General features: G+C 39.3%; 1 protein-coding gene across 5 annotated transcripts in view; it reads right to left on the reverse strand.

The window, feature by feature from the left end:
• Window positions 1–13,245, reverse strand: part of rarab (retinoic acid receptor, alpha b) — a 136,883-nt gene that overhangs the window by 57,696 nt on the left and 65,942 nt on the right. For all 5 annotated transcript variants that reach the window (XM_079819595.1, XM_079819594.1, XM_079819593.1 and 2 more), the window contains one exon: window positions 11,111–11,802. In XM_079819595.1, coding sequence (XP_079675721.1) covers window positions 11,111–11,279 — 169 coding nt within the window. In that variant the 5' untranslated portion in view covers window positions 11,280–11,802. The remainder of the gene's footprint in view (window positions 1–11,110; window positions 11,803–13,245) is intronic.

The following is a 13,245-nucleotide window of genomic DNA, read 5'->3' on the forward strand; positions in this document are numbered from 1 at the left end:
AGCATTTATTTGAAATAGAAATAATGTAAAATTATGAATGTATTTACCGTCACTTTTGAACAATTTAATGAATCCTTGCTGAATAAGTATTAATTTCTATTAAAATAATTTTGAACAGACCCCAATCTTTTCAACAATATAGTAAATAATACATATTTTCTAATGGTGTTTCATATTTAAGACTGAAAGTCTGGGTCAAGAACAATTTTAAATCAAACAAATTATCCAAAAAAAGGCAAGAAGAAACCATGTGACCATCATATAACAAAAATACAATGCTAAAGTTATAAGGTCAACACACGCACACAAAAAAACTGGAGACCCAATACAAATAAACACTTGAATTCCTGATAGTCAGAAATCCTGCTGTCAGTTAGCCAGGAAGATGCAGCACACGAGCGACAGAGAGAAAAGCGAGAAATTCAAGACCCAAAAGAGAGATTCTTCTCCGAGAGGCCGCCTGACCCAGGGTGATTTAAGATGCCTGCAGGCTGCACGGTCGCCACCCTGTCTGGTTGCCCCCCGCTGAACATTGCGCGGACACTGGGATCAGTTGATGCCGCCTGAGCCAACATGAGATGCGCTGCACGCGAGCAGAATATGGCTGTTGGTCTGGGCCAATGACTCATCAGATGGCAATGCTGACCGGCCTGAGGATGCACTGCAATACAGAACTACTGTCTGATGATGAACAGTGCTGAAAAAATGCCAAGACACATTCTTTTCAGCTTGTAACACCTTTTCATGATGAGAAGAAAGGTTGACACTATGACAAACCCAGCTTAAAGGAAAATGCATTCTCACCAGCGCTCGAAACGTATGTGGTGGACTGACGTGCAAAGACAAACTTTTGCGGTTGATGTAAAATGGGTTTAAGGTAAATTGGCATGTTGACAAGTAGGAGGAGCATAGTCAGGGCTGTGGCCCAGCGGTTAACATGCATGCTCAGACACGAAGCAGGGTCAAGGAAAGTCATTTCCCAATACTGTTCCCATTTCTTTTCCCCAACATATACAGTCTTTTCTATACTTTCACTGTCAATAAAATGTGACCAAAATAAAACTTAGCCCAAGAGAAAGTGACAGCAAAGACATTTATAATGCTACAAAAGATTTATGTTTCAAATACATTCTGAACATTATGTTCATCAAAGAATAAAACAATTATTTTTAATTGTAATATTTAATAATTTTACTGTTTTTACTGTATTTTTGTGGTGAGCACAAGTTGTTTTGAAAAAGTCTTCATTACAGGTTTGGAACGACATGAGGGTAAGTAAATGAAAGAATTCGCAATTTTGGGTGAACCAGGAGTTATGGCAACCCCTCCAGTATGCAATATACAGAAGAGTTAGCAACCATTGAAGGATTAGTTCACTTTTAAATAAACTTTTGCTGATAATTTACTCACCCCCATGTCATCCAATATGTCCATGTCTTTCTTCTGCAGTCAAAAAGAAATTAAGGTTTTTGATGAAAACATTCCAGGATCTTTCTCCATATAATGGACTTCAATGGACTCCAAACGGTTCAAGGTCGAAAAGACAGTTTCAGTACAGCTTCAAAGGGGTTTAAACGATACCAAACGATACCAGGCGAGGAATAAGGGTCTTATCTAGCGAAACGATCAGTTTGTGCGAGAAACCGAGCAGTATTTATGCTATTATTTTACCTCTTAACAGACGAACGTGATCGATAACTTCCGCTAAGTGAGGTAAAAATACGAGCGTGATCATAGAAGAATACATAGATGCCTCATTAGCGCCTGCACGGATCAGTAGAATGAGGCATCTATGATCGATATATCTATGACCACGTTCGTATTTTGACCTCACTTAGCGGAAGTTATGGCGGAGCTCAGAGATGATCATGTTCGTCTGATAAGAGGTCAAATAATAGCATAAATACTGCTCGGTTTCTCGCAGAAACTGATCGTTTCGCTAGATAAGACCCTTATTCATCGTCTGGTATCGTTTACAGCCCTTTGAAGCTGTACTGAAACTGTCATTTGGACCTTGGACCATTTGGAGCCCATTGAAGTCCATTATATGGAGAAAAATCCTGGAATGTTTTCATTAAAAATCTTAATTTCTTTTTGACTGCAGAAAGAAAGACATGGACATCTTGGATGACAAGGGGGTGAGTAAATTATCAGCAAAAGTTTATTTAAAAGTGAACTAATCCTTTAACAGATGATGAAATAGCACAATAAATAAACTAAATGTCTACTGGGATAAATGTGATGCATTGATTTAAATACTTTCAGGATTTTAGAAGTCATTTAGCAACCTGTGTTTGTAAAACTACTGATTGGGTCAAACCGATGCCTGCAGATCGGAGCTGGGATGTGAAATGAATACGATGAGCGGTAAAGTCAGGTGGAAGTAAACAACATCAGCATGCATCAAATCAGACCGCTCAAAAAAACAAAAAACAGCCATGCTCTTCTCAGACATGAGCGAAGTGTGACAGTGAGACTGTCATGAGCTCGCTCTATTGCTCCGGGCATCCAGAGAAGGGCAGCCATGTTAGACACACGGAAATGAGCAGTGACAATTCTCCCGGCATCAAAGGTACACGCTCTGCCAATTCCTCATCCAGGCATCTGAAAAATAGATGCTTTTGACAACATTTTTCTCCCTAAAACATACTTTAGATTAACTCTTTGCCGTTTCATTGATAATAAAAGAACCGGCATTTTTGACACGAGCACCACATGTTTGGACATGTGCTAACCACTGCGGACTGTAGATCAACCTAAAATGTTTGGTCAGGTTGGTACTTCCATTTTGCATTTCAGGACGGGCTATTTATCTAAATTAATGCAAATTACTACTCAAGACAAATTATTCCAATCGCTGCCATAAGGAACTGAAGTGTGATTAAACATCCTAACCTACATATGAATGAACTAGTGACATGGTGGCCCTGGTTGGAAGGTTAGGAGACATAAATATCACCCTGACAGGCCCGCAGGCTGAACGCCCAGCCCAGGCGTGTCCCAGGCGGAGGCTGCCAGATGCAGATCCATCATCTACACGGCCAGCACAGAGAAAATATCCACTGTGAAGAGGAGTAGAAACAGCAGGCTTGACAAACAATGGTGGTCTGGCTCCTCATTCAGAGGAGATGGGAATCCTGATGACATCCGAAAGCTAAATGACATGGGCAGCCCCTGCCAGAGCAGACAGGCAGCATTTTCACACTTCTAGGAGCCAGAGCGGAACCAGGGACCCTCTGACAAGCCCATCTCCTTACACATGCAACAGCGAGTCAACGACTATAGCATGACATCTATCAAAATGTCTTCCAGACAGCTGGTGTAGGACAAGCAGCTCTTGTATCGGCCACGGGCTGCAAACCACCAGTCTGACGAGCACCAGAGCGATGTGTCAAACGTGGTGCCAGAAAAGTGTACTTCAGGTTTTGGATATGTTTGGTCACAAGGTCAAAGGTCAAGTGAGAATATTCTGTATGATGGACATAATACTCTTGTAAGAAAGACAGAAAGAAGAAAGACAGTTAAAACACTAACTTCTATAATAAATATTTTGGAAGTGAATTTAGGCATCGGAACATAATATATGAAAAGATGGATAAATAAATCAGGTTGAAATCTGTAATAGAAAAAAATCATTCAGTTTGAATTACAAAAATAAGTGCTCATTATAATAGAGGAGGGACCTCTGGGATACTGGTTATATAGTCCTTGAAAAAAAAATAGAGCTTAGCAAATTAAAACCAATTGATTAGAATGAGTTGGTGTGAATCGATTAGTTAGTTAGTTTGAATTGGATTAGAAGTTGTTCGGTTAATACAAAAGAGTTTGTGTAAGTGGTAAGTGGTCTGAAACAGTTTATTGTTCACTTCAAATTAACATTAATGTTGTACTTTTTCTTCGAGAAACGAACCCAATGAGCTCAACATAACTAAGAAATGAACTCACGCGAACACTCTCAAAAAAAAAAAAAAGAGTACAAAATTGTACCTTTTTAAGGTACAAGTGGCCGTCACTGGGGTGGTACCCTTAAGGGCACATTTTTGTACCTCTAAGTCAGGGGTAGGCAAGTCAGTCCTAGAGAGCTGATGTCCTGCAGAGTTTAGCTCCAACCCTACTAAGCTACCACAGTATAAAACTCATGGCTCCCAGCATGCATTGCAGCATTAAGAATGTCACCATTCTTGAGATTCGCTGATTCTTGATATCTGTGTGCGTCTAAACTTTTTTCTCCCTAGAATGTATTAAAAAAATCTAATTTCAGAATGCCTGATCAGTGGCAAGAAAGTATTGTTGTTGAATATTATTTATTAATATTTTTAGTCTGTGATAAGTTTAGTCAAACATTTTTCTTCATGACAATTTTTGTTTATGGCTTCTTTTGATTTGAACAGATTATGTGTTTCTTTAACACTGTAACAAAAACCACAAACTCGCATAAAAATCCAAGAGTCAAACTGCCCAACTAAATAGAACACTGATCACCATAATGATGATGAGTCGCTTGATTTTCAATTAATGATTTTCAATAAAACCAACATCTAAACCTCTATTAATTCTCAATAAGAGCTTCTATAGATGTCTTTCAGGGTTGGAGCCAAACTCTGCAGGACAGCGACTCACTAGGACCGAACTTGCCTGCCAATGGTTTAATTGTACCCTAAGGACCAATTGTGTACCCATAAAGGTACAGTTATACGTTTTGTTCCCCAAGGAACTAGAAAAATCCCCTGTGAAGACCTCGTTGGCACGACAGCCATCGGCACAGATCCTCAGCATGAATCACAAGAACCAGACAGATCTTCTGCACCGACCTATGACCAGCTCCGTCTCCATACCAGCTTGATGAAGCCAATCTTCAAGCAGAAGGAACTGGATGAAATATTTTGACTGCTACCAATCCACAATCTGAATTGTGACGTGATGCCACCTAGACTGGAATCTAGACTGGAAACCTGTACATATTTCTATCCTGCTTCTGTTACAAATTTGCGGGGACCAATCACAAAGCGGCTATCCACCTGGCGTGCTATTGGCGGGTTTAGTACAATGACAGAGAAGCGATGGATCGTTGGTCTGATTGGTTGAAGGACTATCCCATTTCGTAAAGAGTCATTTGAACTGTGCCTGTTGATCACGCCTCTTGTGCAGTAAAAATACAGAGCAGACTCCCCAGACCAATGTTCAATCTTAAGAGATTGAGCTTGGTCTGGTGATAGCCAGACAAACCTTAATCATAAATCACACACAATGTTCGTTCGTTGGCCAGAGGAGACATGGCCCCCCCGACTGAGCCTGGTTTCTCATGAAGTTTTGTTTCGCCATTTTGTCACTCTGTCACGAGTTTGGGTTCCTTAGTTGGGGACACTTAATATTCAGACATCATACAAATAATTGACGATTTATTTTTATAACGGAACTGAATCAACACTGAAGCCGAAATTAACTGTTCACATAATTAAATTATAGTCTGTTATCACTGTAAAGCTGCTTTGAAACAATCTGTATTGTACAAAGCGCTATATGAATAAAGGTGACTTGACTTAACAGTGCTGTAAGCTTTTAGTGACAATAAACTGAGATAAGTATAGACATGGGGTGCATTCAGCACTGAGAGGGATTCAACATTTTATGCTGGCTTTATCATGCATCTCAATCATGCAAATGATTCAACACAGCACAGCTACACGTCAAGGCTAAAGGTCACCTGAACATCGAGGGAAATGAAGTAGTGTAAAAAAAGACACTCCTGCCGCATTCTGCCGTTGTTACTCTGCTGTTGCTTAAGAAAAGCCAATGAAACACAGCAGCAACAACATATCAAAAATTAATAAACCGAACCAAGGAGAGTCATCATTTCCCAACAGAACAGAGCACAGTTGCCGTGCTTTGAATATTTCTATGCTTTTCTTTCTGCAGGGACCCTGGAGGAAAGTGGCAGGGGTTGTTGGTAGCTGATGCTAACCACTTTGTGGCATTAAACAGAGTTCTATATTTAACTCAAGTGACGCTTGGGGGAGCTGGTGACAGAACAGAAGTTTGAATCTGAGGAAATGGAGCCATCAAGGATTAGGGCTATACTAAAAAAATACAGCAGCCCGGATTTGTTGAAAAATGTCTGGAAGACCCAGCAGAACACAAACACCTGACAGGCCTGATCCGGGTAACACACTTTATTTGCCTGCGGTAGCCCCGCTAACTCTGGTTTAGACTGAGAACCTGAATGCAAAAAGGATTAAAAAACAAATGATAAAAATAAACATATAAATACAAATTTGATTAATAAATTCATACATCAATCAATAAATAAATGAGTAAATTGCATGTTGTCTCTGATATAATGTGGTCATACAAATTATACGTTTAATTATTATCCATAAATGATTTAGAATTTTTTGTACAGCAATCTAACACTGCAGGGCACTCCTGAAAATGTTATGCGCATTTCGGATGCACACTTTTTGCAGAGCAGTTTGCTGAGTTGCAAAATGCACTACATTTGCGAGCGGACACTAATGAAAACCAAATGAGACTTCACAGACCTCAGAGGTGTTCAAAAAGAGCTGAGTCATTCATGTCATACTTCCCTGACACTTTGTGAAATCTGGTCACTTGCCTTTTTAGTAAACAAAGCCTCTATTGTGATAGCTGAGTAATTCATGAATGAAGTGCAGAGACTAATAAACTTTGCACATACATGAGCATCTGAGTTTGACAGAATCACTTTCAATCTTCATCAAGGAGGACAGGGGTCCAGCTTTCACTTCCTTTCTAGAAACCACACCGAAACACTCACATATGCTAACTAAGATGCCCAAATCGGAGGTTGAAGCGTGCTAGTTCTGCATAACTCCACTGAGCCCAAATCTAATCACCGTACCTTCCAGCTGCTTGAATTCTGTGCCTGGCAGTTGACACATCATTACAGCACAGCAAGTGACAAGAAGCACCCTGGGGATTCCTTCTAGCGGCTGTTTAAGTCAAGTTAGGAGAGCTGACAATAACAGGCACCTCCATATCCATCCATATTCCATAGCCCAACTCCAGTGGAAGACGATAAATAAATGCACTGCACCCCATCGATCCGCGCTCTCTCATTTGGACCTCATGCAAATACACCGCCCAAAGCCAAACCAACAAATTTATTTGGGTTTCACGGTGATGCAGTCTCCTTGACTAATAGGTTTACCAGAGGTAATTCCATGCAAACTTTTGCATCATCCTCTGTAAGCAAAATAACAACGTTCCCACAACACCCCCAACTCCCTTTTTTCACATGGGGCGCCAAATTTTTGACAGCGCGCAGAGTCTTTCCGCAAGTCAGCATGGGGCGTGTAATAATTAGCCCCCAAGAGCGTCAGAGGGTTGTTCGTCACATAGCACTATGCAGAGAGGCACATTAGTAGCTCCAGGCCCAGGAGGGAGCTGCCGCTGACTGACTGCCAAAGCCTCCCTGCCGACGGTGGTTGGCGCAGCCACTGCATCAGTAGCTGACTCAAGATGTGCTCCCACCCACCGAGTCAAAACATTATGTACTGTCATTTCAAGTGTGCAAAGTCCCCACAGATCGCTGAACAACACAGCAACTCTTTCTCTCGGCAGGGATGATTGAAAGGATACAGAGTGAAGACAAGGAAAACTAGAAATCATCCTGTTGTATAATTTACTCATTATGGCCTTGCTTGGGAATGTATTAATATTCATGATCTAATCTGATTTTGCATAAAATAAAATTAGGCAACATTGTAAATATTGTGATGATTCAAATGTACTTTTTATTTGGCTATTTTTGCGATACAAACTTGTCTTACAACAATATGTTTTAACAGCATCTCTGATGCAAAAATGGCATAAGAGTTTGTATAATTTCCATGAATCAGTTCAAACACTCAAAAACTCTGATTCAGTGATTGCCGTCATTACTCAAAATGACTGTTTTATTTAATAGTAGCAGCAAAAATGGTGTAAGACTTAATTCAATTCACATTTATTTGTATAGCGCTTTTTACAATACATATAGTTTCAAAGCCGCTTTAGAGAAAATGCATGTGTCTACATTACAATTTAGAGTAATCGTTATGGGACTGTGTCCATGTAATGTATTACAGAAATGTAAATATACAAATCATGCAGTTAGCTAATAATGTATTATTGTTATGGCAGAAACAATGAGCTCATTGAAGTAATTATTACAAACTGTGAACATAATGATTACAATATATGAAAAATGTAGCATTGGTCCATGTAGATTCAGAGTTTGCGTAAGAGTTCGGTTTGTTTCCATCAGCTCAAACTGTCATTCTCAGTGATTTGCGTCATTACTCAAAATGGCTATTTTCATTAATAGTATTAGCAAAAATGCCATAAAAGTTAGGTTACTATTCGTGAATCAGTTAAAAAAATTTGTTTACGAATCAATTAAAAAAAACTATCATTACTCAAATTGTCTGTTCTCAAACAAGTTTAGGCATGTCCCGTCTGTTCAAACAGATAGTCCCGCCCCAAATTCAGACCATTGGTTGCTTTTGGCTGGTTGGGATACTCAAACAAGCAGTAATGTTTTGAAAGCGCCACAAAGCAACAATGTTTCCATTTACTTATACTTGACGATGGTACTTCCTTCTAAGCTATATTAGAGCAAATACATAAATAATCAAAGAAATATATAAAATATTGTCAAAAAAAAGAGAAAAATATTACAACGATTTTCGGGATATACTGCACAGCCCTGCTATTGTTTATATTAAAGACGCTGAGGAAAGTAGAGTTTTTCATGGTTCATTCAGTAATCATCAAGTACTCACATGCACAAACAGACCCAAGCGAACACACACAGTTCTAGTTCACGTAAGGACGTTCATAACCCCAGGCACTGTGGGCAGCACTGCATTTCGGTTTTACCCAAGAACATTCCGGTGGTTTTTGCACCTCAAAGTGCAGAACAGGCCAAACAACAGATATTCAGATAACCTTAATAAACCAATGGGATCTGACACATTAAGGCCTTATTAAACAGCAGGTCAAATTCAATGCATGTTAACTGAACAAAGAATAAATCTGAGCATAAAAACATCTGTCAGACCACAATCAAAAATGAACCAAAACTTCAGAGAGATTTTAAGTAGTCAGTCACTCTGGATCTAAAGTATATTTCATACATTTATGCACATGCAAGCTATGCTGAAATAGATTTTCAAAAGATAAAAAGAGCTATAAAAGCTAGACTTTCTTCAAGGATTTTAAAATGGTCCCATAGTGGTTGTTGGAAAATTCAAGCTGGGCTTCAACAGTATTTAATCAAGGGTCTCCTGAGGCTTAATATGGTCAGTGGGTGATTTGTAAAGTACACACAGAAATAGCAACCATCATATCTGCAAGAATAGACAGTAGTGAGCACATCTGCAAAGGACCAATCAAAGCGACTACTAACCATTTGTTTACAGGTAAACACAGAGACAGTTCATCGAAAAGTAAAATCATACAGAATATTTAATTGGAGAGCTGCATAATCATCTGATTTCAATGAATAACAATTTCTCAAAAAGCTATCGTAAGGCTTCAGAAGATTTGGAATAAACAGCATAGCACACGTGTCATACTTGTTACATACATGTTACTTACACTATTGTTAAAACGTTTGGTGCCAGTAATATTTAAAAACAGATAATAATAATTGAATACTTTTATCCAGCAAGTACTTTGAAATTGATCACTATGATATGGAGGCCTTTTACACCTCAAAGTAAAAAAAAAGATAACTCACAAAGATAAGGCACAACTGTGAGATTTAGCCACATTTTGAGATATAAAATTCCCTTGCAGAGTCCATTTACACAGAACGTGAGATGCAAGAGGAGCGAAAATAAACGCAAGCTCTTGAGACATATTTTTTAAAAGTTCAACTTCTTTTAAATTTAAACGCTGCATTTTTAGAATGTGTGCAAGACGATGGTAAAGACGCGAGTAGGGTGGCCATTTCCATAACACCAAAAAGGAGGACACTTTGCGGCATTTAGTGAAGCAAGAATAATTGCATAGGACTCTGGTGTACTCGCAACTACAATACAATTTTGTCCATCATATCGATGGTATCATGACATCACAGTGATTCTGAAATAGCTAGGCCTACTCTATTCATTGCCAGACCATTTGATCTACAATATATCTTGAAGTTGACCTATGTGTAACAGACGAGGCAAAAAAAGTGTTTGTTCACAATATTTGTATTTATTCAAGACATTGTGATGTCTGTTTCAAAAACTGACCACTGAGATGAACTTGTCTTGCCAAGTGCACAGTGCCTAAAAACATAACATTTCTGGACTTCTGGAAATAAAATAAATTAATGAATAAACAAATAATCTGGCACAGTGCCAAATCCATGAAAAGCATCTCTACTGCTTTTTGATATAAATCCGTGCTCTTTGGTCCATTCCGGATTAAAAGAGGTCTGACGTTTCAGCATGTTAACGTTATGATATGACGTAGCCAGCATGTCGCGGAGGCTTGTTTACGTTTTTAACCAATGATATATCAAATATTTATTTGACACCGCTTTCAGCCAAACATTTGTTTGACCAGAGATCTTACGGCATTAGAAGCTATGCTGCTGCTTCCCAATAAAGATTCTAGGTCTGGCTGGGGTTTTTAGCAACTTTTCAGCGCAACTCCAAAAAGGAGGACAAATGAGTGTCCGGCTTGAGGTTGCGCCAGACAGGGGGCTTAAAATCCGGACTGTCCAGCCAAAATCCGGAACGTATGGCCACCCTAGACGTGAGCGCAATGGTCAAACACGTCGGTCTAGCACATGTTGACAAAAAAACTATTTTTTAAATGAAAAAACATGCTCTACGCGAGTGGACTCTAAGACATTATTGACATTATTTTATTTTTGGGTGAACTGTTCCCTTGAGGTTAAGCTGTGCTGCAACTGTAAGTCCTGCATGATTAGCCTCAGGTGTAATGGTATGTCTTCTTGCACATTTCACAGTAGCATACTACAGAAAAATCTTTCCCAGACCATCATGCACTGTTGTTTAAGTGTGTCACACCTAAATGCATCTTCTAAAAGCAAGTGGCAGATGTTTCACATTGAAAACGAGGTTATACTCACTTGCAGGAGATGGAGTGCTGTATCCACTGACAGGAAGCCCTGGAAGTGTTGGAGGGGAGAGCCCTCCTAGCATATGAGGAAAGAAGTAAGGGTAGTGCGGCATAGGGAAGCCTCCTAAAGGGGAGCCCAACCCTCCGGGGCTTGGGCAGGGGTTGCCGTTTCCAGACATGGCACGCTCAGATACAACACTGAGTCCCAGACCTCTGTGCAGGCTATCCGTGATGACGGATGTCTACTTTCCCATCATGAGCTACTTTTGATAATCCAACTAGGAGAGCTTTGTCCGCGATTATGGGTGCTTACTATTGTGGCTGTAAGACAGAGACAGATTAATGATTGGTGATCCAGGCTGTGTGTGCGTGGTTATGATGCCATTCAATCACAGTGTACGGCTCACGGGTATACCACTCTTCGTTTTGGTGTTATGCAAGTCTCTGGATACAACCCCAATGTTCTCCTGGAATAGAAGTGTGTAAGGCAGTATATTCCAGCACTGTTTGACAGGGATGTTATGTAGCAGCAGCGGAGCGGTGACTCTTCACAAGAACCTGAGCTCGCTCCAATCCACCCGTTTTCAGGAGGGCCGACTAGGACGATGTGACGCAAGAGGAATCGAGACACTGTGCTCCAGAGGTCACGAAATGCTCTTGGGTCAAACCTGTCAGAGCGAGTCAGTCCAACCCAACAGTGACCTAAGAGAGACAGAAAAAGAGTGGAAATGAACAGAGGACATTTTTAGTTTTCAGATGTGTTTCAGATGTGCATTTCAAATAGGCCTAGTGTGTATAGTGACCAATATGTCAGCCAGACTGATTTATTGGTTGATATTTGATTTCACAGCTTAAACGATAACAGTGTACACAGTGCCGCCGCTCCCACCACGCGCTGCGCGGGCACCAAGAAAATGCTCTCCCCACCCCCAATATTTAGCTCTCCCTTGTGCCAATATAAAAAAAACTAATCTTGTCAATGGATAATGTAATTTTTCTGTTTTCCAATATTTTGAGTAAATATCATTAAATTGAATGATTTTTCTGTCATTATACCATAAATTATTTTCCAAAGCTTTAAATAATTCCTGAGAAGTACACACTGTGGATTATTAAATTATGTCTCAGGCTTCATTCCTAAATAAACATGTTTTAATGTATAACATCAGAAAGGACGACTACACTAAAAAGTCTGGAGTCGGCAAGTTTTTTTTTCTTCCCTAAATGTTCTTGGAAGAAGTCTCTTACGCTCACCAAGGCTGCATTTATTTGAACAAAAACAGTAATATTGTGAAATATTGTTACAATTTTCAGCATCATTAATCCAGTCTTGAGTGTCACCTTCAGAAATCATTCTAATAAACTGATGCTCAAGAAACATCAGTGTTGAAAACAGTTGTGCTGTTTAATATTTTATAAACTGAAACCGTGATGCATTTTTTCAGAATTATTTGATAATTAGATTAAGTAAAAAAAAAAATGGCATTTATTTTAAATATAAATATTTTGTAACATTATAAATGCTCTTACTGTCACTTTTGATCAATGTAATGCATCCTTGCTGAAAAAAACCCCACCATACTTTCTTTAAAAATACAAAATCTTACAAACAAAATAATTTGTTCTTCTGTAAATTACTATATTGATGTCATTTACATATCTACTTTGGTCATGAAACTCTAGATGGTGCAGGGCAGGCTGATAGGCCCTTCATGCAATCTGCTAATAATCACATCACAAACTGATTGGTCTCTGTTGGATCTCTTGCCTTAACATTTAAATAGTTTTGTTCTAGCAAGTCTTTGCACTTTCTCCGCAGCAGCAGCAGCAGCGCAGCAGATCTATTCCGTCAAGACCAAATACATTAACATTGTCATATCCATTACCATGCTACACTATTCAGACAATAGTTTGAGTCATACCATAGTCATGATAGAAATACTCATTCAGGTCATTTTAGTGTTCACAGTACCATACTGACTGTGTCTTACACTATGTTACAACCTGTAACTGCTTTCAAATGAGGCTTTTGACTTTTGAGTTGACTGTGAGAAGCGTTTACCTCCATTTTGATTAGCATTTTCCGCAGTTTAATCACATGACTGTGCAATTTCACAATTTTTAAAAGCACAAAAATGTTTTAAA

This window comes from Gobio gobio, assembly GCF_949357685.1.
Source record: "Gobio gobio genome assembly, chromosome: 1".
In the NCBI taxonomy this organism is placed as follows: domain Eukaryota; kingdom Metazoa; phylum Chordata; class Actinopteri; order Cypriniformes; family Gobionidae; genus Gobio; species Gobio gobio.